The 25,587-nt window shown below is 42.5% G+C and overlaps 5 protein-coding genes across 7 annotated transcripts; 1 reads left to right on the top strand and 4 right to left on the bottom strand.

The window, feature by feature from the left end:
• Nucleotides 1-380: 380 nt before the first annotated feature.
• On the bottom strand, nucleotides 381-3,675 carry LOC125008065 (F-box/LRR-repeat protein 12-like). The gene is made up of 3 exons (XM_047585094.1): nucleotides 3,535-3,675; nucleotides 3,320-3,395; nucleotides 381-2,673 (listed from the first exon to the last, which is right to left on the bottom strand). The coding sequence occupies exons 1-3, from the start codon at nucleotides 3,633-3,635 to the stop codon at nucleotides 1,624-1,626; spliced, it is 1,227 nt and encodes a 408-aa protein (XP_047441050.1). The 5' UTR covers nucleotides 3,636-3,675; the 3' UTR covers nucleotides 381-1,623.
• A 49-nt stretch (nucleotides 3,676-3,724) lies between these two features.
• Nucleotides 3,725-8,907, top strand: cops6 (COP9 signalosome subunit 6). Of its 2 annotated transcripts, none has more exons than XM_047585098.1 (10): nucleotides 3,725-3,994; nucleotides 4,499-4,624; nucleotides 4,725-4,856; nucleotides 5,309-5,397; nucleotides 5,701-5,763; nucleotides 5,862-5,909; nucleotides 6,029-6,143; nucleotides 6,816-6,908; nucleotides 7,147-7,247; nucleotides 8,434-8,907. In XM_047585098.1, exons 1-10 carry the CDS (start codon nucleotides 3,913-3,915, stop codon nucleotides 8,572-8,574), a joined length of 990 nt encoding a protein of 329 aa, XP_047441054.1. In that variant the 5' UTR covers nucleotides 3,725-3,912; the 3' UTR covers nucleotides 8,575-8,907. The 2 variants fall into 2 exon arrangements, with proteins under 2 accessions (XP_047441054.1, XP_047441053.1); XM_047585097.1 differs by having other exon boundaries at nucleotides 5,844-5,909.
• Nucleotides 8,908-9,153: 246 nt separating this feature from the next.
• On the bottom strand, nucleotides 9,154-11,522 carry LOC125008066 (leucine-rich repeat extensin-like protein 3). The gene is made up of 5 exons (XM_047585095.1): nucleotides 11,463-11,522; nucleotides 11,122-11,185; nucleotides 10,993-11,037; nucleotides 10,739-10,899; nucleotides 9,154-10,300 (listed from the first exon to the last, which is right to left on the bottom strand). The coding sequence occupies exons 2-5, from the start codon at nucleotides 11,174-11,176 to the stop codon at nucleotides 9,515-9,517; spliced, it is 1,047 nt and encodes a 348-aa protein (XP_047441051.1). The 5' UTR covers nucleotides 11,177-11,185; nucleotides 11,463-11,522; the 3' UTR covers nucleotides 9,154-9,514.
• Nucleotides 11,523-13,003: 1,481 nt separating this feature from the next.
• Nucleotides 13,004-21,431, bottom strand: mcm7 (minichromosome maintenance complex component 7). Of its 2 annotated transcripts, none has more exons than XM_047585593.1 (15): nucleotides 21,203-21,431; nucleotides 18,890-18,969; nucleotides 18,057-18,221; nucleotides 17,844-17,968; nucleotides 17,573-17,753; nucleotides 17,354-17,491; nucleotides 17,117-17,266; nucleotides 16,871-16,985; nucleotides 16,632-16,763; nucleotides 16,203-16,286; nucleotides 15,741-15,952; nucleotides 15,393-15,658; nucleotides 15,106-15,274; nucleotides 14,061-14,170; nucleotides 13,004-13,580 (listed from the first exon to the last, which is right to left on the bottom strand). In XM_047585593.1, the coding sequence occupies exons 1-15, from the start codon at nucleotides 21,231-21,233 to the stop codon at nucleotides 13,355-13,357; spliced, it is 2,184 nt and encodes a 727-aa protein (XP_047441549.1). In that variant the 5' UTR covers nucleotides 21,234-21,431; the 3' UTR covers nucleotides 13,004-13,354. The 2 variants fall into 2 exon arrangements, with proteins under 2 accessions (XP_047441549.1, XP_047441550.1); XM_047585594.1 differs by lacking the exon at nucleotides 21,203-21,431 and adding an exon at nucleotides 19,571-19,675.
• A 445-nt stretch (nucleotides 21,432-21,876) lies between these two features.
• On the bottom strand, nucleotides 21,877-24,753 carry LOC125008327. Its single transcript, XM_047585525.1, has 5 exons — nucleotides 24,479-24,753; nucleotides 23,888-24,355; nucleotides 23,251-23,555; nucleotides 22,586-22,887; nucleotides 21,877-22,430 (listed from the first exon to the last, which is right to left on the bottom strand). Exons 1-4 carry the CDS (start codon nucleotides 24,646-24,648, stop codon nucleotides 22,610-22,612), a joined length of 1,221 nt encoding a protein of 406 aa, XP_047441481.1. The 5' UTR covers nucleotides 24,649-24,753; the 3' UTR covers nucleotides 21,877-22,430; nucleotides 22,586-22,609.
• Nucleotides 24,754-25,587: the final 834 nt, after the last annotated feature.

Genomic DNA, 25,587 nt, shown 5'->3' with positions numbered 1-25,587 from the left:
AAAAATAAGGTGTTTCTGTCTTATGTGATTAATAAAGTTAGTTGCTTATTAACCAGTGAAAGCCCTAACATGTTTCATTTTCAGTGGCATAAAATAAAATAAAGGAATCAGTCATGCAAGAGAATATCAAACCAGAGGAACTATTGGTTTTTATTTAAATGATTTGGAGGTTAATTTAATAAATTAGCTAATGATTTCAAGGCTACATCTTTTTTTGTAGAGATTGAGATTGGCTGATGTAAGAATAAGACATGTTAGTCTTAGTCTTTATTAAATCAAGCTGATATGTGCAGTTTCATGAAAATTGTATTATATTCACCAAAACAAATATGTTTAACCATGTTTTCAAAAATTTGTTGGCTAATACCAAATCAGAAAAATCAGACTTCAAGATTTCTTTATTCAAAATAGGTTTATTAAAAACAATTTATCATTTATAAGTTTAATCATCCTTAAAAGGTCAGTCTGGATGCAAAACAATTCTGTATCATGGAGATTTCATGATTTTCCATACGAATACAAACAACAGACATTTACATTTCTCCTTTCATAATTTCTAAAAAATTATGTAGGCAAAAACTGACAAAATACAGACTTGGTAAAGATTACATATGTTATGCTGTGCCTTAACATCAATCAAACCAAACGTTTGCCCGGTAAAATATATGTTCTCTGAATGTATAAACTGTTAAGAAGTGGTAAAAGCAACAGGAAACAGGTGGATCACTGCAGAAAGAATGTTTCAGTTTTTTTCTGTTGTAGGTGACACCTGCTGATCTCTGTACGATTTATCAGTGACACCTGCTTTCTGTTATCTGAGTTTAAAAGGGTATGCTACAAACCTATTCTTCCATGCATGTGATAGGCCTGTTTATTTTCATAAAGAGACAAGGAATTTGGAAGTGAGACTATCCACTACCCTAGAAACACTGGGTAAAGCAGCACATTAGGAGGATATAATGATATGTTACATCCCATGAGATAATGTAATCTTTTCGTAGCAATAGCTCTAATATATCTCACTTCAGGAGGCATACTTAAAACCAATGACAAAACTGCTTTAAGGCAACATTGTTTTTGAAGGATGCTTGGATCAATTATGTGTTTCAATTTACATGTATTCAGGGGCAAAATAGAATGCATGTGCAATAAAAGAGTAACTGAAGCTTAAACTTATTTCATCGTTTGAATTGCACATAATATAATTATCAAAGACTATAAATTTTTCATCAGTGACTTGACAACCCCTTAAATATAGTATACCTACATAGACAGTCCAAATATGAAGTGGTTGTTCAGTTTCAATTCTTGCCAACTTTGTTCTAAACAAGATAAATTATTTGACTGAATAACTACAGCACATATTTTCTGGGTAAGGTCCTTATTTATAGACAGTCTAAAGTTTAAAGTCTTTATTTATTTTTTTTTATTCTTAACTAGTCTTGTCTGAAAATGTTAAATCTGTATCTGGTTTATAGGAATTTGGGATTGTATGAATGACACAGTGATAACATCTTCATTGAATAGTTATATCAGTAACACTGTATAAAACTATACAAGCTTGTGTGAAGGAGAATTTTATCCATATTGGCCACTAGTATACAACAGCAGTGGAGACATCATTTAGTCTGCATTAATCTGAACAGAGCAGTTGGTAAAAACTAGTGAGCAGGCTGGCAGCAGGACAGCCAGAGAGCGACGCAGATTTGGAATAGGATCATTTATATCCAGTGTCTTGTTCTCTTCATTGCTACCATCTGCACCTGCAGCTTCCTCATTGTCCTGCTCTCCTTCACCACCACCCTCGCCCTCTTCCACTGGTGGACTCTGTCTAGGCTGGAAGGTCACATCCAAAAACTCCAACTGGCGGAGTCCACGGAGCATCCTGCAGCTCCGGACTATCTGTAGCTCACTGAGTGTGCAGGCCCACAGGCACAGACGTTTCAGGTCCTTCAGGCGGCTGGCACAGAGTAAGCCCGGCCCCACCTCCTTGCCACCTAGACTTAGCTCCTCTAGTCCAAGCCACCCTGCTCCTAGCCCAAGGGAGGCCATTTGTAACTGGTAGCCTTGCCGTCCGGTAATGCCTATTTCCAGAAACTTGAGCCTGGAAAGCCCTTCCACACCACTTAGGCCATCTTTGGCAGCACAGCTTCTAAGTCCGTTAGCTGTTATACGAAAGGTGTCACGTAGCTCCAGTCGACAGAGTTTCTCCCATGATGTTAGACTGAGTAGGTGCTGGTCTGTGAAAGAGGGCACATTGTTTAATACTAACCTCTCAATTCCAACGCCTGAGGGAGGGCCAAGTCCTTTTCTTTTCCGATCCCTTCCGTGCCTTTGACCACCAACACTGGATGTGGCTTCTGCTGTTTCTGGAGGATGTGTAGGTGAAGTAGGCAGGCTCTGGATGAAAAAAGTACGAGGCAGCTCACAACCACGAAGCTCCAGCACCTGCAAAGATGGAGGCAGGATCTGGCAATTGGGCAGGCTTCTCAGGTCTGCGTGCAGCAGATAGAGCTTAGTCAGGCGAGGGCATTTTGCGGACAAAGCTTTGAGCCAAGGCTCAGAGAGAAAGGTGCCGCCACGGGCAGAGAGCAGCAAACCACGCAACCGAAGACACCTTAGTCCGCAACCAAGGTAGTGACGCAGCAGGACCCAAAGGATGCGGGATGTCACCTGACACACAGCGGACAGTCCATGAGTATGTGTTTGGGAGATGAGGAAGGGGGAGGGGGCAAAAGAGAAACAATTTCTGTCAATAATTGCACAGACACACGACACATATTTGATCAAAAGACGGTTATAGTTTATTTGTAGAGCACATTTCATACACAAAGGCATTTCAAAGTGTTTTACATAATGCTTTAAAGGCGATACAGCAGAAATCAAGACTGTGAAAACAGCTAGCAAACAGATGTTCTGAGTGTAAATAAAAGACAGTCAGTTAAGCATTTTATATAGCTATGCTATATTTTCATTGCTCTATGTTTTTCTGTTGTGTGTCTTATTGCACACTGGGAACAGTGCACTCACTTTATTTGTCGAGACCATAAGTCAGATTTTGGATTTCTTTCCCTTTTCACACAGAGGATAAACTGAGCACTGACTCTCACATTCTTCTTTTCAGCACCAAATAAATTAGTGAAGCTATTGTTACATGTATTTTTCAAGCACTAGCAGTTGTGCAGCTTCTTGTCACGTTGTATTGATTATATCAGTGTGCACATGTCATGTTGTGATATTCACCTGATAAAAATCACCCGTGGACTGTCAGAAAAGCGTAATAAATATAAAAGGGTAACGCCACCAGTAACATCCTTACCCCTTTCCATGTCGTCAGATCGACAAGTCTCCACAGTTTTTGGTCTTTCACAAGGCGTCTCCATCTCTTGCACACTCTGAAAATGCAGTTAGAAAAAACAACAAATAACTTAATCATATGACAGGACGCATAACAAAGGAAAATCAGACACTGAGTTTTGTTCCACAAGACGAGTAACTTGCAAAATGCTGACAGCAAAGTTAAATTTATCTTACCTCCCAGCTCTGACAAGCTCTCGTACGCTCAGGAACGACAACACATCAATTAAAATGTTTTCGGGAAAGTAGTCCAGATTACAAGCTTTAAATTCATCCATTTTGTAAACAAAACTCTTGGACACGGACTTATATCGCGGCGCACAAGGGTTGCGCCCTGATCAGCAATCCCCCGGAAACAGCTGCTCAGGGACGGTAGGACCCAGCGACAATGTGTCAGGTTTTTTAAAACGTGCCTATTTGTGCTGAACACAGCTCATCTTGACGGCTAGAGTCTTTGTTTCCACAAACGTTTGAGAAATACATGACAATAACCGAGAAGTAGCGCTTCTTTCGAAACATCCCGATGAAGCGATATTGCCACCTAACGTTCGTTTGATGAACTGTCCACTGCGCCTGCGCGGCTTACCGGACAAGATGGCGACCAGCAATGGTGGAGGAATGGAAGTGGATGGGGCAGGCAAGTATTTATCACTTAGCTATTAATTTCTCCCCGATACTAACGTGGACATGTATGTAGATTCCTGAGTATGTTCCAAATTTGTATTACAAGTTGGTGTAAGTGACGACTTCGTTGTATTAAAGATATTAGGTTGCGAGCTTGCTGACATAAGCGGGTTAACGTACACGGCTGTGCTGTAAAGCTGTCAATACATCCATCACTTCTGGAGGTTTAAGACAGTTTTCTGCTCTGCTCGCGTACTGTGGTGAATATAATCTACCAGCACACGTAGATTTGAGCAAAACACTTCTATTTATCTATCATAATAACCAAATCTAAAATCAGGGATGGTCTTGAGCGTTCACTGTGCATGTGTCTCAGTATTTAAGATTACTACTCATCATTGTCTTGAGTTTGCGTTTTGATGGTGATGGTTATAAGCTTTGTATTTTTGGTTAACAAGTTGTTAATAAAGTAATCCACTAATTGACTGTTGTACATTGTGTCCCTGTGTGTCTGCAGCCACCCCCAGTGTCATGGCCTCAGGGGTCACCGGCAGCGTGTCCGTGGCCTTACACCCTCTGGTTATCCTCAACATATCTGATCACTGGATACGCATCCGCTCGCAGGAGGGGCGACCCATGCAGGGTGCGTGTGACATACAACTGATCGCTTTGTTCCAAGTTAATCTCAGTTGCTCCGCAGTAGAATAGGGCACCATTGGTCATTGTGTCTTCTCTCTGTTCAGTGATTGGAGCTCTCATCGGGAAACAGGAGGGCAGGAACATCGAAGTGATGAACTCCTTTGAACTGCTGTCTCACACCATAGATGACAAAGTGCACATTGACAAGGAGTACTACTACACCAAGGAAGAGCAATGTAAGCAGTGTTAGGGTATTGTGGACAGGAATACACCTGTATTTGTGCGTATGTGTTTTCTTTGGCATGACTGCCTCCCCGTCCTGCAGCACTGACCTGCTGTCAGAATACAGTTTCAGGAAAATGACTTAATCAGTGACAGTTTTAGATTCTGAACATTTGATATCTCATCTCACATTACATTCTGATGTTCTTACATGAAGTTCAAAGTAGTAGTCACTAGTTCAGGTCAGAATATGTTACTTACTTTAAGTCTGACATTTCAACTTTAAACAGTACCTGCACGTGGTTAATCTGACTGGTTGTTTGCTGAGATGTGATCGCATGTGTCTTAACACCAAAAGAGAGCAACTAGAGATCTAGTTTTTTGATAAAGACATATTATGTATTCCTCTACCACCAGTAAATGAAGTTCAGACAGTTTTTCTGTAAAATGTCCTCTTGTTTCTCAGTCAAACAGGTCTTCAAAGAAATGGAGTTCTTGGGATGGTACACCACAGGCGGTCCCCCAGACCAGTCAGATATCCACATTCACAAGCAGGTAGGCCGACCCCGGAGCTCACCCAGTCACAAGTGGCAGCGTATAAATAGTTCTCGTGATGCCACCTGGTTGGAGACAAACCTATGTTTATCCTGTGAAAAATCTGGTATAAATGCAAATCACCAAGTGGCTGCTTTTACGCAGCTTGGATTCATCACACATTTTGTTAAAATTGTGGTCATTCTTGAGGAGTAACATTTCCAATGTCTACTAAATCTTTTATCAAAAGCATCGGCATAAAACCTGAGTGGGATTTCAGATTGTCCATATTTGCTCACTGATATTTTTTTCCTCCCCCGTCAGGTGTGTGAGATCATTGAGAGCCCCCTCTTTCTCAAGCTCAACCCAATGACCAAACACACTGATGTGAGTTCATCTTATTTTTCCTCTTTTAAGAATGGGCCAATGTTACTGTGACGCATTTACACACCTGCACCTAAACAAAGTGTCCTTTACCCCCTCAGCTTCCTGTTAGCGTTTTTGAATCTGTGATCGACATCATCAATGGCGAGGTAGCGTTTACCCCTAATTTTTTTATCCTTATGTTTGTGCAGCAGTGACCTGGTTTGCTTGTTGATCATTGCTTTAAGTTGTTAAGTTGATATGTTTTTTGTTTTTTTTTTATGTCCAGGCTACTATGTTGTTTGCTGAGCTGACGTACACTCTGGCCACAGAGGAAGCAGAGAGAATTGGTGTTGACCACGTAGCTCGAATGACGGCAACCGGCACTGGAGAAAACTCCACGGGTAAGGAAGGCGGTCGCTAAAGATGTTAGCTTTGAAGTTCTTAAAATGCAGTGACTTCTGCCACTGTCCTGGTAACAGTTTAACCATTTGCAATCGTGAAACTAGTTGCAAGTTCTGATAAGAAAGTAGATCTTATTTCAGAATTAAATAACAGAATCCTGGTAGAGCAGAAGTCCATCATGTAGAGTCTGATTGTTGAACTGGATAAATAAATTTAGTTTTTGTGTTTTTCACTGGTTATACCAGGTTATACAAGGTCTCCTGGTTCTTCAGTGGATACTTATTTGGTAGCATTATGCTATGCCTGCTATACTTAAAATACACCCAATAATGATAAAAGAAAGAAATATTATAGATTTTAAGATCAGGTAGCAGGTCACACATTTTTGTAGTGTTTCACATGCTCAATCAGTTTTTTTGCCGCCCATCCAAACCTCTGTCATTTAACATGTATTGGCCAATCAAAGCCTGGGATCTTCATCGTTATTATTATTGTTATCATTATTTGGATATTCATCATGTTTTTTCTTATCTTACTTTGATTCACGGTAAAATACACTGCACTTAAAGCGTAAGCCTCGATGTTGGACCGCTTATGCAATGCATGAAGAATGAAAACTACCTCCAAAATAACTGCAGATACTTTGATTTGTGTGTCTGTCTTCTGTCTAGTTGCTGAACACCTTATAGCCCAACACAGTGCAATAAAGATGCTCCACAGCCGAGTGAAGATCATCCTGGAGTACGTCAAAGCCGTGGAGTCAGGTGAGAGGGCGAGAGGTCTGTTTAATGAGACCGTGAAAGCAAAGAATGTGAAGATAGAACCATGAAACAGCTGTTCTTCAAGGAGATGTTTCCTCTCCTCTCTGTTTCAACACTATAAGTGGACGCAGCTCAAACACGCCTCCATAATTACAAGTTTCATAGTGTCTTGACAGCAAAAAATCTCACATCTGCATTGCTGCATTGTGATTTTGTGTGTGTGTGTGTGTGTGTGTCACAGGAGAGGTGCCATTCAATCACGAGATCCTTCGAGAAGCAAACGCCCTGTGCCACAGACTGCCAGTCCTCAGCACCATAAAATTCAAAACTGACTTCTATGATGTAAGTAAATTTTATTTGACCTTCCCTTCATTCATCTTTCATTAAGGTGCCAGTTAAAGGCTGGTAAATCCCCTGGAAGTGACGAAACTAATAATCCAACCTGATTTGTCATAACAATTATTAAGGAATAAATATTAAAAATTCCAATATAATGCCAAGACATAACAACACAAGAGGGTAAACTGACATTTTATATGTAGTTTGACAGTATTTTCATCAAACACTGACCTGGTCTGTTATTCACTCCAACTGCAAAAACTGTCCTTAATTTGACGGGTCTTATATTAGAGACAGGTCTTTATTTCCAGAGTTCCCGCAGTTCCTTAAGTTTAACAATAGTATTATTTTTTTTTTAGTACATTTCAGTACGATGCTTCGTTTTGATCCGCTCCTGTTTTTTTTCTTTTAAACTTTTACTGCCTCAGGCTGTTAAAACAAAGTCAAGACTTCCTGTAACCATTTAAAATTAAAATTCGTCTAGAATTTCAATGGAGTGAAGTCCTTCATGTCTTGACACTGCTTTTACCGTGAAACCAGTATCATTACGCAACAACAGCTGTACAAGATTAAAGGGTGGAAAAGCTCACACGTACACCTGAAACAGCACCGTAGTACTTTAGATGAGTAATCCAGAGCAACAGAGTACTGAAAATAGAATTTAATTATTTTTAATTTACATTATCCATAAACAGCACCTGGCATTAAATTGACAAGCGGTGAGAAATGTGCTATTTCAAAAAGCCTCAGTCACTTCCAAAAATAGTATGTTTGGTAGCAGTAGTATTTTAGTTTTACTTAAATCCAAGTTAATTGTGTATTTATTGAGGCCGTTTGAAGATGTATACACATTCAATGCTCAAGGCAGACGTGAAATTAACTACTTTGTGTGTGTGTGTAGTAGACGATACTACTATTACATCAATTAGTCCTAAATTGTTTTCTTTTGGTGGCTTTTGTTGTTTAACATATTTTGCAAACTTGCATGAATGATGAGTTCAGAAATGAGCACTTCATTTGTACGTGTTGAGTATTTTTCTACACATATTAACGGATTAGAATTTGCTCTGCAGAGTTATTCTTGTTTGGTGAGGTTAGAGACATGATGTTGTACAATGACTGCAGTGAGTCTCAGTGTTATCCTGCCAAATGAGGGCTGTGTGCAACTCTGCCTCTTGTGTCCCTGCAGCAATGTAATGACGTCGGCCTCATGGCCTACTTAGGCACCATCACCAAGACATGCAACAGTATGAACCAGTTCATCAACAAGTTCAACGTCCTGTACGACAGACAGGGCATCGGCCGGAGGATGAGAGGACTCTTCTTTTGAGCTGAAACAAACAAGCACTGCATTTTCTTTTCTCCTCTGCCCTGTCTTCGTCTTCTTCTTCTTCTTCTTTTTTTTTGGGGATTCGTTTGTATTTTTCATTAGCTAAATGAAATTCTTAAGCCAACAGTAGCTTTTCGAAACATTTTCACAGTTTTCAGCCGCAAGTGTGTCTAAAAGCACTAAAATACACCAATCAGCAAGAGATGTGTACAGAGTCACTCAGCTCTTTTCTTGGTTATGCACCGCAATGGACGTTATATTATTTTACCCAGTTTGTTTTATTGTTTCATGTTTCTGTATGTATTAAATGATCTGCTGATTTTTTTCATCGGACTTTGACTCTTCTTCTTCTGACGTCTGTAATGTTAAAAGATTAGGTGCATATTATAGTAAGCAAAAAAAATATTTAAAAAAAGCCAGATGGGCTCTTTTAAATGAGCCCGCGGAAATCTGTGAAGTGGAGCTGCAGGTTTATTGTTTTCCATTCTTTTGAAGAGGTCTTCCTGCTGTGTTGATTGCCTTTGGATATTTTAGACAGACAGGTATACGTGGCAGGGAAAAGGGGCAACTTAAAGAGTCTTAAAGCTGTACAGCAGGAGTCAGCATTTATTTGGGTATTAAATGTACAGTGGAAGTAGACATAATGACCCCCAGCCTGCAAGCTGGTACTTTACAAGGCTGAGTTTACCTGCCATGTGGCACCTGGAGGAACAATCCTTTTCTTTCTGACTTGTTGCACCTTAAAAGCATAATCAAACTTGTAACCAGTCATCGGTGAAAAACAATGCCATCTTTTAATATCAAAAACCACCAGCATCAAATGCTCGTGTTGCCTGAAAACAGATTTTTACATGCTGACAGTGGTGACAAACACGGTAACAAGTCTATCGATGTTCTAGTACTGGTCGCTTTTTAAACGGACACGGCCTTCCTGGAGCTTTTACTCGCCGTCCTCCGCAGGCTCGTCGGCTGCGTCGGCAGGCTGCGGGTACTGGAAGCGGCTCGGGTCGTACAGATCATCCCTGGGGTCGTAGTGGTAGGGGTAGTAAGGGTAAGGGTAGATGGTTAACTTCTTTGCAATGGGTGCAGGAGGCGCTGGCTCCTCCACGGGAGCCTCCTTCTCCTCCTCCTCCACTGGAGGAGGAGGCGGCGGCGGGGGGGAAAGCACGATCTTCCCCTTGACGGGCCTGGGTGGGTGGTCAATCAGGCAGTCTGGGTCCCAGTAGGGGTCGCAGTCGTACTCCATGCCCTTGAAGGTGCGGATGGGGGCGGGGGGAGACTTCTTGACGAGGATGGGGGGAGGTGGAGGCGGGGCGGACTTCTTTGGCGGAGGCGGGTGAGGCACTGCCACGGGGGCCGGCGGGGCCTTCTGCGGGGTGCAGTGGGGGTGGTGGCGGGGGTCGCAGAGAACTGGCACGGCCCCCGTGGGCAGGTAGACGATGTGGGGCTTGCAGAGGGGGTCCTTGGGGTTACACAGGTAGAGCACGTCGGCCTGGGAGATGGCTGGAACGAGAGGAAGGGGAGGGGGGGGCTCGGTGGGCCTCGGCACCCCTTTCATTGGAGGAGGAGGAGGGTGGGCGACCTTGCACTTCTTGTCCGTGGCTGGGTCGCACACGGCCATTGGCATTCCCAGTTTGTTCTGGAAGTAGGAGGCGTTGGGGCCGTAGGCGTGCTCCAGGTACCTCATCTGCTGGTAGAGCATCCGCAGCTTGTCGATCTCGTAGAGCTGAGAGGTGGAAAAACACAACGGATGGAGACAATTTCAAACTGAGGCACGGACTCGCACAAGTTCAGAGTTATAGACCAGCATTAGAGACTTTAGATTTTCCATAAGCACAACAATAAAACAGTGAATAAAGGATTTTGCTGTACATATTTCTATTTTGTACCATGCGATTTCATTTGTGTTTTCGGTCTGCACTGAAAGCTAGAGACACTCAGTGAACCTACATACTAAGACATGGTATCAGTTCAGTTTCCAACTAGAATCTGGGTTTAAATGATCAGCTGAGATCTGAATGCACAGGTTAGCTTTAACGGTTCTGTGTTTAATCTTTAAGGCAGATAGAGATTTAGATGCAGCAACACAACTGCAGTGAGTTCAAGAAAAGGGAGGATGAAGGAATGTTTTTTTTTTTGTACAGTAGTAAGCCTAAAGCCTCACCCCCTCAGTGTGTCCGATGCTGCTGTAGTATCTGTAGTAAGCCTGGAAGTCTGGGTTTCCTCTGTACCACCTGGGGTCCGCGTTACGCTTGGGCCTGGACTGAGCCAGGAAGCCGTTCGCTCTCTGTGAGTCAATGCTGAGATGACCGACAGGGACCATCGCTGTTCAAAGAAGAAATGAAGCTCAGCAAAAAAAAAAAAAAAAAGGCATACAGTTCGTGAACGCTGACCAACTGATTCAGGATCTGCATTTACCTTCCTGCTGAATGGCACTCAGCAAAGATTTGGCCTCCAGCAGACCTGGAAAACCAGAAAAAGAAACGTGGTGGATGTTGATTTCTATTCTTTATAAGATGTTTTTTGAAGTTGAGAATTAAACCTGACCTGTGAGAAACACGAGACAGCAGAGTGTCCCCGTCGAACATAGTGAAGAAATCATCTTGAACCCCTGGAGTCCAGAGAAGAAGGATTGTGTCATGGAAAGAAGAGATGTGGACGGAGAAAACTGATTACTAAGAAAAAATGTGGTAATGAAATGTACCATCTATATTTGTAAAGAAACCACGTGGAAAATGGTACAAAGGTAACTTTCTGCACATTTTAGATTACAACAAATGAAAATGTCGACCATTTTCACATTCACTGTAAAGTTAAATCCTGAAACGTCCTAAGAACTGCAGCTGAAAATACAACCAACACTGTGAACAAAACCCTGTTCTACTCACCTGCCTCAGGAGGCTGTCTTCACTCGACTAAACCGGGTTGAGTTGGCTAAATACAAATCTCCGCGTTAGTCGACCTGTAACATTTTCCCCCGTCCAATGGGATTTCACCAGCCTTGAAACCAAAATCTGGTCTCCACCTCCTTTTTAATTCAAGTTAATGTGGGGCCTTTGGCGCCAATTAGTTATAAAAAAGCCCCTGGACTTAAGCGGCGAAGCAATAAAGAGAACAGACTTCAAATGGAAAGTCCCCATTAAGTCTGGGAGGAAAGCATCACCTGCTGGGGCGACTGCAGCGGTGGGGAAAATGCTGCCTACTAACACAGTATCTCTGCCAAACAAGCAGTTTAAAAAATCACCCATGTCCTTAAACATATATTTATAATGAGTTTTTGCAGATTTCAGTTCCTGAAGGGGGTTATTTTTGGCTGGAGAACACCTGCTTTTCTAACTGTGACCCGGAGGAAGGCTATCAACAAAGAGGCTAACCGCTTTTCCCCCTTTTTTTGTGTCGTGGCATGTTCACTATTAAATTTGACGTCCTGCATCTTTACAGGATGCAGTCACACTAACCGTACATGCTAAAAACTTAATGCATGCTTGTCTCGTCTTTTTCCTATATAGCCCAAGCAAAACAACAGTGTCAAAGCTGGCCATAAATATAATGATTTTCACTTGGGAGCGGAGGAGTGATCCATCTTGGTGAAAGCACGTTTTCTTGCAAGAATGAGACAAAGATTTACTTTTGTCTTCTTAAATGCGATAAATTCTTGCTTGACCAGCGGTGAAATGAATGAAAGGAGTATGTTCATACTAGGGCTGCCGCAATTTTCGCTTCACAATAACAATATTATCACGATAGCAACAAGAAATGTTAACTTTGTCATTTTCTCTCTTTTGGGAGAATTACACTCAAAACAACAGTAGAACGGAAGAAATCAGCGGCAGATGTAAAACACACTGTGTTCAAGTGGCACTGGGTCAGTGGGGGGCTTGAATTGAAGCCGGGGGAGGGTTGTGGGCTAAAATGTTAATTGTGCAGTGCATCAAGTTAAATCTAGGTATATACATCCTGCACGTGCAGATTAAACACTATCACAAATTAATTTTGAATGACACTGGTTATTGTGCTTCACATTTATGATCAAAAATATCTGGCTTCTTTAAATAAGAAAATAACAAGCACTCGTTGAAGAAATATTTGAAAAATATAACAATGCCCACGTGTCCTTACTCAAAGACTGACTGTTTGAAGAACAAGGCAGATCTACACATGAGGAAGTTGGTTTTAATGTCATTGGATACTTTCAAATATCTTTTACTTGGCAAAGTCTTGACGTTTTCTTTTGCAATGCAGAGCAGAAGTCGCTCTGGCCGCTTCAATCTTTTTACAGAGTGCATAAAAAATAATTGTTAGTTATGAGCCTATATGTCAACGCGAAACGAGCAACAAGACTTTTCTTCTACCAGACCAGGTGTTCGGAGGTGACTGCTGCGTACATCTTTTTCCTCATTTCATACAAACAGGAGTGAAAATGAAAGTCTAACATTGAACCATCAGTTTATTTTAACGATCTGTCACAATACAAGGCTCAGCATCACTTTGCCCAATAAGAATAAAATGTACAGGAATGCTCTATTTCACCTGCAGATAATACATTTTGACATACATATTTACATAAAAAGCTGTGGATCTCATCCAGTAGGGAGTCTTATGAAACAGTCTAGCATAAAAATAAGTCCATGTTCTGCTTAACTTGTTACAAAATGCGGGAGAACAAAACAAGAAAAAAAATAAGGAGCTCCACTACTGGACTGTAGAAAAGCGATAATGAAGAGTTTTCCACTCAGGTGGCTGAAAGAAGGCGTGCGTGAAGACGTGTCCCGGGGTTTGTTCAGACGAAGGTGATGCGGCTGCGGGCCTGGTTGACCTGCCACACGTTCAGCTCCTCGTACTCCTCCAAAGCCTCCTGGAACTGGGCGGGCGTGAATCCGCGAGAGACGCAGCGCTGCTCTGCTTCAGACATGCGAACCACGCCGCCGGCTCTGCCGCGGCCGGCCACGCCCTCCGTGGCCAGCTCACGCACCAGAGAGAAGATGACGTCGGCCGGACGCTGGGTCCTGCAGAGAAAGCGATACGAATAATTTGAGACTTCTAGAAAAATACAGAAATGTGTGCGGCCAATGAAATGAACCGTCTGACTCTTCTTGTGTCTGTACTGAGCTTAATGAGAAATACATGAGTGGGATGGATATTCTCAAAGAACACACAATATTTAAAGTATTTGTCAAAAAAAATGGCTTTTCTCCCTTTTTCTATCGTAGAACAAAACTCTCCAGGAAGTTTAGAACTGATGTGTGACGAGTACACATTAAAAAGGTGCGAACGTGTGACTGGTTTTTCCGTTAACATGCTGCTGTGTGAACAGAGCTCTATAAAAATCCAGAGAAGTTTTACAGCTTCCTCCAGGACAAGCAGTTACTATTACAGACATACGAGGAACTCATAAAGGGGGATCCTGTGTCAGACGAGATCCGGTCACTCATGTTCTGTGAAGTCTGAGCCGGCATCTAGACAGGTCGGAGGGTTCAAACACTAACCTTGTGGTGCTGGACTTGTCGGTCTGTAGTGAATCCTTCGACATTTCCATGAGCCTCATGGCCTCGTTGACGTCTTCCTTCTCCACACTGTCCATCATGCGAAGCCGAGCCTGAAGAATAGCATTTGAAGTGAGGTCGTGCAGAGCTGACATTTGAGCAAAGTTAGTGATTACAGACATGGTACTAGCTCCATCTAGACGTAGGCTGCGCTGTGCCGGCACTGTCAGACCGAGACAAGTGCAATGCCCTCTGGGATGGCCGGCAATTGCCCAAGTCTCCGCCTCTCAACACCAGCTAGTCTGTCAACGGGTTGAAATCACACCACCACATACGAAGGCTAAACAAAAAACAAATCTGAAATGACACACGAGTGACTGGACTGGCCATGGTCAGTTTTGCATGGGTTTGCACAGCTGCTCCTAACGCACACAGGCTGACTGCCCACCCTGCAAAGCTGGCCAGGACCAGAAGACATAAAGAGCTGCTCCTCCGTGATTAACCAAGTATAAAAACGTTCATTGCGTGGAGCTACTGAACCCAACACTATAACTTCACATAGGAAGCAGAGGCTGAAGAAGTGTTTCGCCCCCTTGTGGACATCTTTGTGCAGCACAATGCCTACCTGTTCACCTGAAGTGCTGGTTTTGCAGTAGGAAGACTGCTACCTGCACAAACAGCACTTTTGACAACCAGAGGCAGAGAATGCAGAACCATAAAAGACTTGAGTTCAAGCCATTAGCTCCTTACAGGCAATTATTTAAAGATAAAAGTAGTACGTGTTTACATTTGTGCTGGTTTGGCAGACTGGAGAGCTTTTGTCCAGCGTGGGAAAGAAGTGCTCACACTGCAGTAGGCCTGGTTATCATCACTACCTGCACTGTAAGCACTTTATCACACACTGGCCAGTTAACTGCATTAGTAACTTGACAATAAGTGCAACCAACATTCAACAAATTATCATTTAAATACTTCTTCGCATCAGACAAATGTTTAGGCCTCAGTTTAAATTCATTACGGTCGGTTTGACTGGATGTGCAATACTCACCAGGGCAGTGGAGAGACGGAGGATGGAGAGGAGGGTACGGGCAGAGGTAAAGGTGGTGTCTTTGCTCACTCGAGCCTCCTTTCTCATTTCCACGTAAGCGGCAGTGATGTAATCAGCCAGCGACTCCGGCACCACAGGCTGGCGCTTCTTACAGAGAGCTATGTAACGCCTGGAGGAGATCACATTTTTAGACTTTAGTATGAAGTACACAGTTTGAATTTATACTGTTCTTTTAGCTTTTGTCTTTTGAGATGCAAATAAAAAAAAAGAAAAAAAAAAGAAATGACCTCATGAGTTTCATGTCAATGGGGGTGAAGTGAGTGGGCGGCTGGCGGCAGTGCTGGTGGACGTAGGTGATGTGCTGGGCCAGACGCAGGTCAGCATCAGCATCTGGTTTGTCCTGGATGAGCCAGAGCAGGTCAAAACGGGAGAGCAGAGCAGCCGGCAGCTGAATGTTCTGCTCGATACTCTTGCGGGGGTTGTAGCGGCCGTAGGCGGGGTTAGCTGCTGCCAGAATAGAACAACGGGCGTTGAGGGAGGTCATGATGCCAGCCTGGAGGGGAGAGAGGAACATTATGGGAATTACATTTAAATGTCTCAGAGTCGACACGGTCATCCCACCGGCGATTCGTTACCTTAGCGATGGAGATGGTCTGCTGCTCCATCACCTCGTGGATGGCGGTTCGGTCCGCGTCAGCCATTTTATCAAACTCGTCGATGCAGCAGATGCCCTGGTCAGCCAGCACCAAGGCTCCACCTTCTAGGGTCATTTCACCAGTTAGAGGGTCACGCATCACTGCTGCAGTCAGGCCGACGCCGGACGAACCACGACCTGTTGTATACTGGCCTGGAGACCAAAGACAGTAAAAGTTTTACTACAATAAAGTCATTCACTTTAGATACTGTACAACTGTGTGTAGTTTTTACTTAGACACTCTGAAAGCGTTTCTTTCATTACGTATTTAAAACTTGGAATATAAAGTTAAGTCCATCATGACATAAAAAAAGTTAATATTTTACAGCGTGAGGCCTAATGGGGGGAAAAAAAATGCTTCACTAGATAAAATATTAAAAGCAGGACGACAAACAGGACTCACTTCGAGGAGCCAGGCGGTCAATGTAGGAGAGCAGCTGGGACTTGGCAACTCCAGGGTCTCCCATCAGGCAGACATTTATGTTTCCTTGAGGAAGAAAGAAAGAAAAACAAAACAAAAAAACAAAAAAAACAGGCAGTGTTGCAATTATTACTTCATTTCAAGAGAAAAACACACACACAGTTTGTGGTTAGAAATAAGCACAAAATTAGTGATGAAACAAACTAACCAAGTGAACCCCTTTTGCATTTTGGCATTTAAGAAAAGCATACGTTTAGATAGAAATCCAACCCTGATTTCTAAAGAACTAGATATAACCATTTCTCGCATGATTGTTTAAAAGACACAATACTGCTTTTGACAGAACCTATTTCCTTTAGAGAAACACAGCTTACACAGTATTTTTGTAATTTCTCAGCTGTTTGTGCTCACCTCTGATTTTCATGCCTTTGGGAGCCTGTTGCACTCCTCCAACCAGCAACAGGAGCAGAGCCTTCTTCACATCTTCATGTCCGTAGATCTCAGGTGCTATTGACCCAGCGAGCTTCTCATAAAATCCTTCATCTGTAACGGAACAACAACACCTCAGACACTGAAACAATGACAAAAGTAAAAGCATTTGCATCTTCGTCTAATCTTTGTTGGACTTAGTACATCACACAGACACTGACCTGTGATGCTGCGCAGCTCCTCATCGGTCAGCTCCTCGTTACCGAGCTCATCGTCCTCCGTCTTGTTCATGAGTGTGATGTTGTGACCCTCCAGGTAGGTTTCTGACAGAAGGCCCTGGAAACACCAAAACCAAATCAGGATGAAGTTAAACACATCCTACAGAGCAACACTGAAATATGTTCCCATGACATATTTTGATTTCTCCTTAGTGGAGACTGCGCTCTAGGACAAAACCAGGAGGTTACCTGAACCGCCTGACTGAAGCCTGTGCGCAGCAGAGGAAGGAAGACTCCTGTGATGGCTACATGGTCTCCTGGCTGGGCAAGACGCGTGTTCTCACCCCGTGCATACACCGTCATGCTCCTCGGGATATTACCAACTGGGACCTGGTCGCTCTGTGGAATATCAGAAAAAAGCCAATGAGCAAATAGAAGCTCGGTTCATGCAACAACAAGAGCATTTCACCGCGCACGCCTTCTTACATGTTCCTGAATACGCAGCTCCTGAAACTTGACAAACTTGGAGCCTCTGGTCTGCAGGTAGAGTCGGCCTCCGGATTTGTTGGTGACGCACTCTTGGCTGGGACACATGATGAGCGGCATGAAAGACGGAGACTGGATCTGAAGAACAAGACATTAGGAGGGTAAGAATAAATCTCGTCACAAGCATCGGAATGTTTGAATGATTTCGTCTGCTCTTACTGGTTGATAGGTCTCGGCACCACACTGGTCACATGTGTACGTAGCTACAGCCATCATTGGTTTGACCTCAGTGGCGCGGGTCACGATGCCTCGAACGGTCACCAGATGGCCGATGCTGTCAGCTCGGATATCACGCACCACTTTGGGTTTAGACGTGCTTGGAGGTTTGAAGTACAGCTCACTGTGGATGGAGGGTGGAAATTATGAGGGGAAGATAAAGAAAAAAAACACAATACAGTCGAATAAAAACACAACCCCTAAACTAACTTACAATCTCCTCATGAGTTCAGGTGGGTACTGGTTACGGGGGTCTCGGGTATCTGCAGGGTCACGGTTCCTTTGTTCCATCATCAGCCTGTGCTCAATGTACACATCCAGAGCATCTTTGGCCACGACCTTAAACATCCATTAACAAAAAACCTTTAACATACTGACAGGTAATGGACAAAGATCTACATGCAACGTGCTGCTAATATCTACATACATCTCGTTCTTTGTATTCTGGCAGCAGCTCGTGGATGGCATCGGCGAAGAGGCCTGTGTAGCGCTTGGCATTCTCGCAGATGCTCTCAACCAGCTCGGGGTCTTCTTCAGCCAAATCGTCGAGCTCCACAGCGATAGAAACCTGCTCCCTGTGGGCCAGCGCCACCTGTACACACAGACCAGTGGTTAGACAAGGCCTCGTCGCCTGCAGATGCCAATAATGAAACTGCTACACTTTTTTTTATCAGCTTGAACAGTCTGTATCCCTGTTTGCCAGATCGTTAAGTACAGTACTGAAATTGAACACCATCTAATGTATCGAGCACTAAATCTTATCTTCATGAAGGTTGTGGTACTCTGCGTTTCTTTAATAGACACAAAGTTGCGTTTTCACTTAAGTGCTATTGTTATCGTGTTGTACCAACATGTTTCTATTTTTTTTAACAAACACATTTTTAGTCAGTGGTCTAGGCTGAATAACAGAAACACTTCAGTTTCACAGCACCACAAACTACATCCCCCCAGAATAAACGCACACTTGAACCAATACGTTACAAAATAAAGTGAACATTACAAAGAGGGGCTCAGTGCAGGCCTGTTCTAAATAAACAATCTTTTGATTTTAGCCAACAAGAATTTCTGCTGAAAAAGGCAAACGTGTAACCAAAAACACAATGCATTTGTAGGAGACAAAACTTTATTGACGGCACTAGCATTAATGTGTATTGGCTCCACATCTATTCAGCTTATCACAATAATATCAGTCCACCAAACAGGCCTTTTAGCCAGGGCCGGAGAGAAACCCTTCTCCCATTCAGTGTTCACTATACTTACAAGTTGAGCTCCATATTTGAACACCTTCTTCCCATTATCATCCTCAGTGTAGAACTCCTGCAGAAACCTTTTGCATTTTTCTGAAAAACAATATGTATATATTTTAAAAAAAAGACCTTGAGCACTATTTTACAGCAGAAAAACAAAAACAAGTCACATCAAGCAGACACTAGGTGGAGATTGATTGTTAGCCATGTACGCACGCACAAAGAAATTATTGTTTACTAGTGTGTCTTGTAAAAAAATTTTGTGTATTAAAATTAGCATGTAAGTTTCAAAGCAGTTGGAAATGTTGGGACCACAAGTAGTGGGCCTCAACACTGGCTGCTAATTTGTTGTCCTGCGACGACCCCCTTTGTTGAGTAACACGGCATCCTGTAATCTCGATGAGTCACTATTGACTACAGTAAAGCACAAACTGCTACTGGTGCAATACACGAAGCCAAATCCGCTCGAGGTTACCTACTATCACAGTTTTAGAGTGAAATAATTGAAGCTACGCAGCAGATTGCTGCAGGGTAAGAATGTAAATACAACAACAACAGGCGCGCTCAGTTCAGTGTCCATTTTTTTTGTTGTGGAAAATATCCCCACTTCTCGAAAGAGCTATTAACACAATTTAATTTCTCTTTACAGGGAAGCCAGCGAGTCTTCGTGTGATATTTAAAATACTCCACTTACTTTGAAGCCGTAGCAGAAATCCTGCGGCTCTGCTTTATTATTTCTCTGTTCGAGGATGTTATTGTAAACAAAGCAGCACATGGCTTTGGGTGCCCCGTCACCTTCGTATCCCTCCGCAATCCCTGCGCACTTAAAAATAGTCCCGGTTGTTGTTTTCAAGCCACTGCCAGCCATCTTCTAACGTTAGCTTAGGTTAGCCGAGTTGTGTTGAATACGTGCTGCTAGTGCGATAGCTCCCTTCTGCTTTAAATATAATCAGTAAGCGGCAAGAAGACGCGGATTTAATGTTTAACACCAGCAGGGCTGTGATGGCTCATGACACGGCCCAAGTAAAACTTGTAACTGCCTCTTTAATACGGCTAATTGAACTCACAGATTGGAAGATGACTCAGGTCCTTTCAAAGTTCGCTTACATGCAAAATATTACAATAAATCAGTTTAAAAACACGCATTGGCCCATGCAATTAACACTGTTACATATATTAACTACATGACGTTGAAATACTGCCGTTATGTTGGAATTTTTGTTATTAACGAAATCCGTTTAATTTAATAACACCATTATAGATTTAAGTTGCATTGCTTGGTCAGGCAATTATCCAACACGAATATAAACTTTTTGGTCACAAGTATTGTAAGCCCAAACCAAGAATATCCTTCTGAAGTACCCTTTAGCAAGTCAACGCCATAGTCAATTCTTTTATTTTATCTAAACCGTGAGAACATGTTTAACTGAGTGTCTATTTGTAAACTGTCAATTACCTTTCAGGCTAACCCGGCTTTCCTGCTAATGGTGGTTTAGTTAGTTAAGGTTTGTGAATGTTCAGTGGATTATCTGGGTTTGAGGATGCTTCAAACGCCTGAAATGTGCACTGAACACTTTTAATACGGCTTGGCCATTTAATGTAAAAATCATATTAACTATGTTTGCAAAAATCCGAGTATGAGCCTCTAAACTCAGCATATGACATGGAAGCTATATGGTTATAACGTTATCGTCATCTAATCTGTAACGTTACCTTAAGTTGTAACTTCAACAACCTGCACCAGAGGATACTAAACCTTCTTTTACAACTGTTTCGTGGTAAAGTAATGCTTCGTTACTTGTGAGGTTATGCACCAGGGATTAAAAACGGCATACAATGTCACAAATTCTAATATTAAAGGTGTTTCTTAACACGAAGTCTCGTTGTGTGTCCCAGTGATTGTTGGACATGTGGTTGCTCAGTGGCGCCTGCTCTTTGTTTAAGGATCCATCCGGGTCACCGTGTAGTCACAAGCTCACAGACAATGCATTTAACGACAGGTTAACAAATGTTCACAAAAGTTAACGCAACTTCAGGATAAACACAACCCCATCATGCGTTCACGATTGTAAATCCATTTACGCGCACGCGATTATGCGATTATTAATTTTAAAAAGTTATGTTAGTTACGAGTTAAAGTAAGGTGGTTATCAGATAAGGGACTGAATAAACTGGTTTAAGATCGGTTATACGACTTTATGCTCAATGCGCGCCACGATATGCGTTCACTGGCTTAATTTTCGACATTTTAAAGAGCATGCTTGGTTGAAAGTTTAGTCATCTGCTCAGACCTGTTGCTGCCATGCCGTTAATGTGAACCCATTACCTTTCTCTGCCGCGTAATCCTTACGAGCCATGGCTGCAGACGTCGAGCTCGGGGTGAGATCACTAAAGTTCGGAGTCTTAAAGTACCGACGAACCAAAATGCGGTTTAAAATTCACGATTTAGAGACTTTAGTCAACCGGAGACCAAGTATTCATTCACTTGCAGCCTCCTGTGCTTCTCCCTGTCGCGGTGCAAGAAGTGGCGCGAGTCTGACGTCTCCGGCAGCCAATCACGTCGCTACTTTCAGCGGGGGGAGGAAGGACTCTGTGGTGGCGCGAAAGTTGCGGGCGACTCCGAGTCACATGACCTGACCAACTTCCGCCCTGTGTGTCAGGAAGGGCGCGAAACGAGGCGATTGGATTTAAACACAACAGCGTCAGATCAGTATGGAAGTGTTTCTATGCCATCACAGTTTGAGTATGAATTTCTAAATAAATTTAGTTTGCAAACAAATAATAATAATAAAAAAAAACTTCAACATCTCAAAGAATTCAACCTCAAAAATACAACCTTAAAAAATTCAACCTCTGAAATACAACCTCAAAAAGAGCCAGTCTCAACACCGGGTAACCTATCATCAGTCGTTTCTGTACTTGCTGTAGTCCATGTATCGGCTCCTTGCTGCGGGACACGTTAATGTCATGATGGGTTGAAATCATATCAAGAATGACATTGTATGTATGTCCTCTTCAGTGATGCCGGTAACGTTACTCTAATCTGACCACTTTTTTCACTAACAGGTTTTATGTAACTTGTTGACATAAAGAGAAATGCAACAGATTTTTTTTTAGCTTTTTATTTTGCTAACAGGTAGCAGGTGAAGAGAAGTCCTCAGCAGCAGCAGCAGCAGCAGCAGCAGCACAGATGATGCAGGCAATCGATCCCTGGCCCTCTAGATGTCAGGTGGTACTGGTGTCCATCCAGATGACGATACGAGCTCAGTCCTGACCTGTTTGTAGGCGTCCTCCTGCTCCGCTGGTCTCCGTCCAGCGGATTCCAGCAGAGTTCAACCCACAAACAGGCAGAAACAGGAAGTGTCCCCACATTTAGGTGACCCCCTCCTCCACTGCTCTCTGACTAGCAGCAACAAGTGGAGGAGGAGGTGTCCCCAGATGGAAGTAGCCAACCCCTCCACTGCTCTCTGACTAGCAGCAACAGTGGAGGGGAAGGGGAAGGGGAGGGGAGGGGAAGTGGGTAACCTCCTGCTTGAGCTCTGTGATGGATTCGTCTGGGAAGATAAGATAAGATTTAATTATCCCTGTGGGGAAATTAGGGCGTTGCAGTATAAAATACAGAAAATAGAACAAGTTAAAACAATAGAAACACCAGATCCATTTTTGCACAAATAAAATATGTAACTTTACTATTACAAAAACTATTTACCGATGATGATGTAGATGTTCAGTTTTAAAACACCAGTACTGTGGAGCTGGGTGTAGGGTTTTTGAAAATTTTGCCTATTGCCGCAAAGAACTTTTTGATGGCACCAGGTTCCTGGGACTGTCTCTTCAGCTGGTTTTTAAATGAAGACACGATGGCGTCTTCAATCTGTGGATCTCCTGAGACCATACGGTTCCACAGAGTCGTCTTAGAGCAGTGAATTGTTTTACAGATGTCTTTGTAAATGGCTTTGTCCATGTTCTTCAACCTGTCCAGGTTGATGTGAAGACCTTCGTACGGTGGCCCTGAAGATCAAAACACGATGACATTTCAGAAAACACGATGACATTTCAGAAAATGACATTCCAGAAAACACAATGAAATTTCAGAAAACACAACGACATTATACAAAACACAGTAATCAGACTAAAGTGATTTATCTAAGTTACTGTGCGTTACTATTTTTTCCCATTTTCTTCAGTAAAAATATATATGTTTGCTTTCCTCTTGCATCTCGGTGAGTGATGTTGTGTATGCACAGGTCACACTTTCAGTATGAGGACAACTTACATGTAATACCATGCAGCATTGGTATTATGTTGTTGTGTTTCGTGAAATGTCGTGTTTTCTGTAATGTTGTTGTGTTTTGACCTTCAGGGCCACTGTACCTTTGCTTTCGACCTCATCCCAGATTCTGGTGAACAGCCGCTGGTGGATGGCATGCAGGGAATCTGCAGCTGGGGTCATGTTGGACCTTTTAAGGGCCCGCGAAACGAGTTTCTCTGTCACACTGCTCACAAATGTTTTCTCGTTTGCTCTCATGTCCTCATGTCCAGATTTGTCCTCTAATGCAGAGGCGGACACGGAAGCTGTGTCCGGAGGCACAACGACGTCCACAGCTGTGACGTGTGTCACGTCGGGCGTCTGGCTCAGGTCTGGATTAGGTCTCTCTACCAAACTCTCTGGGTCGTCACTTTGAAGAAGAAGAAGAAGTTTGAAGTTTATTTTTTCGAATATGAAGACAAAAGTTATATAATATAAAATAAGACAAAACATTTAGGCATAAGACATATAATACATATTCAAAAAGGAGTGCGAAGAAGTATAACTTATAAACTCCGACACCTTCTGCTAGCCTAAATTTGTCTAGACATGATGCCTGATACTTATAGATAAACATCATAGGTAAACATTGAACATTATTTGTGCTGTTTGATATTCCACGATGTCTGTAAATTTAAGTCAATTTGGCTGTAGTAATTTTACATGTATCATTAATATACAAATTGAAGCATTTTGTCTTACTTGTTGTTGACTCCAGCTCTTCTTGACCCCACATCTTCTCGGTCTTTTTCAGGGGGTCTCGGTGTAGTAGTGACCAGTTTCATACGGAGACGCTGGTGTTTGCTCGTCAGCCTCTCCTTCTCTGAGCACAGCATTTTAATGGTGCGATTGACCATTTCCATAACCATTGTTAGGACTGTGGTGCGGTATGGTCCATATAGCTTCGGTGGACTGCTGGCGTAGAGCATGCACTTGACACACCCTACTGCCGCCACTTCGAATAGGATGCTCCTCAAAGAGTCCAGGATCTCACGAAATACTTTATCTGGAACAACCAGAACGTGAGGAAGAGTTTGGGGTAGTGCCTCCCCCAAACTGCACGACAGGCGCTCCCAAGGCTGAACTCTTCTCATCTCCTCCTTTGCCAGCGTTGGTCGGGTGATGAGCATTAAGTCCATCATGTCCATTAGCAGTTGTCCCAGCATGAACCTACATAGATAGATAGATACTTTATTCATCCCAAACAGGGAACACTCAACACCATACATACTATAAAACAGAGAAACTCACTATACACAATATTTACAAGAATTATAGAAATAAGTGAAGTACCTGGTCCTGTCGTCAGGATTTCCTGTGAGCAAAAAGGCCCACTGTTTGGGTTCAAGAATCCCAAAATAATAATTCACGACTTGGTGAATCGTGTCCACTCTATCCAGAGGAGGCTCCTCTTCGTGTGGACTGTTTGTTTGGTCCATGGCAGTGGTGGTCTTCGTTGCCATCACTCAAACGTGGATTGTGGCTTGAAAATGTCTTTTCAGGTCAAAGTGCTAGTAATCACGAACTTCTCAGTGTAATGAATACGAACTGAATGCAAAATAATTCCGTGAGCTATTTATACCCCTCCGGAATGCTCAGGTACCACAGGACTGTGACATCATAAGTGACTTACCAATAGACTGTAAGGTCATCAGTGCAGGACTAATAGAATGTGACATCATCAGTCAGTGCCGGGAGGACGTCACTCCATTCTATCCTGAGATCTACCTATAGAAAATGAATAAATAAATAAATAAATACTTTGCTCTTGGCCATCAAGGCTTTGCTGCTGAGAAGCTTCCCCTAAACATGATGCTCCCACCACTGTGCTGATTCTCAGGAATCAGAAACACGATGTAAAGTACTAAAAATACTGTGTACTGGTCACAACTTGGAAAATATGTATGGAAGTTTTTCTGAGTTTGAGTATGAATTTCTAAATAAATTCAGTCTACAAACGAATTCAACTTCAAACATTCAACATCTCAAAAAATACAACCTGAAACATTCAATCTTAAAAATACAACGTTCAAATATTCAACCCCAATTTGTTCGTAAACTGAATTTATTTAGAAATTCATACTCAAACTCTGATGGCGCAGAAAAACGTCCATAGATCAGGAAGTCTAAACAAGGTGAAATCAATCCACTGGATATCAAAGGTAGTCTTTTTACACGTCTTATAAACACAATACACTCTTTGTTGTCACCACATATAATGGTATTAAATTCATATTTTGAATTGTGTTGTGAAAGTGTTTTTGTGTATTTTAGTGTGTATATGTTTATGATTTATTTTATTTTATTATATCTTATTCTATATTTTTTCATATTTTTTATGTAACAAACACCAAGGCAAATTCCTTGTATGTACAAATATACTCAGCAATAAAGTCTTTTCT

The sequence above is a fragment of the Mugil cephalus genome, chromosome 5 (assembly GCF_022458985.1).
Source record: "Mugil cephalus isolate CIBA_MC_2020 chromosome 5, CIBA_Mcephalus_1.1, whole genome shotgun sequence".
Lineage (NCBI taxonomy): Eukaryota > Metazoa > Chordata > Actinopteri > Mugiliformes > Mugilidae > Mugil > Mugil cephalus.
Note: the sequence above shows the minus strand (reverse complement) of the source record. Positions and strands in the feature narration are given on the sequence as shown.

Excerpts from the sequence above, each read along its gene's own strand:
- mcm7 (XM_047585593.1), bottom strand. The coding sequence starts at position 21,233 with ATGGCTCGTAAGGATTACGCGGCAGAGAAAG. Across the intron at positions 17,267-17,353 it reads AGCTGCGTATTCAGGAACAT|AGCGACCAGGTCCCAGTTGG; the intron begins GTAAGAAGGCGT and ends GATATTCCACAG. Across the intron at positions 15,659-15,740 it reads AGACCATCTCCATCGCTAAG|GCTGGCATCATGACCTCCCT; the intron begins GTAACGAATCGC and ends TCTCCCCTCCAG.
- cops6 (XM_047585097.1), top strand. The coding sequence starts at position 3,913 with ATGAACTGTCCACTGCGCCTGCGCGGCTTACCGGACAAGATGGCGACC. Across the intron at positions 5,910-6,028 it reads TCGACATCATCAATGGCGAG|GCTACTATGTTGTTTGCTGA; the intron begins GTAGCGTTTACC and ends TTTTATGTCCAG. Across the intron at positions 6,909-7,146 it reads CGTCAAAGCCGTGGAGTCAG|GAGAGGTGCCATTCAATCAC; the intron begins GTGAGAGGGCGA and ends TGTGTGTCACAG.
- LOC125008066 (XM_047585095.1), bottom strand. The coding sequence starts at position 11,176 with ATGATTTCTTCACTATGTTCGACGGGGACACTCTGCTGTCTCGTGTTT. Across the intron at positions 11,038-11,121 it reads CTGTCTCGTGTTTCTCACAG|GTCTGCTGGAGGCCAAATCT; the intron begins GTCAGGTTTAAT and ends CTGGTTTTCCAG. Across the intron at positions 10,900-10,992 it reads GAGTGCCATTCAGCAGGAAG|CGATGGTCCCTGTCGGTCAT; the intron begins GTAAATGCAGAT and ends TTCTTTGAACAG.
- LOC125008327 (XM_047585525.1), bottom strand. The coding sequence starts at position 24,648 with ATGGCAACGAAGACCACCACTGCCATGGACCAAACAAACAGTCCACAC. Across the intron at positions 23,556-23,887 it reads AGAGCTGGAGTCAACAACAA|TGACGACCCAGAGAGTTTGG; the intron begins GTAAGACAAAAT and ends TCTTCTTCAAAG. Across the intron at positions 22,888-23,250 it reads GGATGAGGTCGAAAGCAAAG|GGCCACCGTACGAAGGTCTT; the intron begins GTACAGTGGCCC and ends TTTGATCTTCAG.
- LOC125008065 (XM_047585094.1), bottom strand. The coding sequence starts at position 3,635 with ATGGATGAATTTAAAGCTTGTAATCTGGACTACTTTCCCGAAAACATT. Across the intron at positions 3,396-3,534 it reads GAGCTTGTCAGAGCTGGGAG|AGTGTGCAAGAGATGGAGAC; the intron begins GTAAGATAAATT and ends CTGCATTTTCAG. Across the intron at positions 2,674-3,319 it reads ATCTGACGACATGGAAAGGG|GTGACATCCCGCATCCTTTG; the intron begins GTAAGGATGTTA and ends GCTGTGTGTCAG.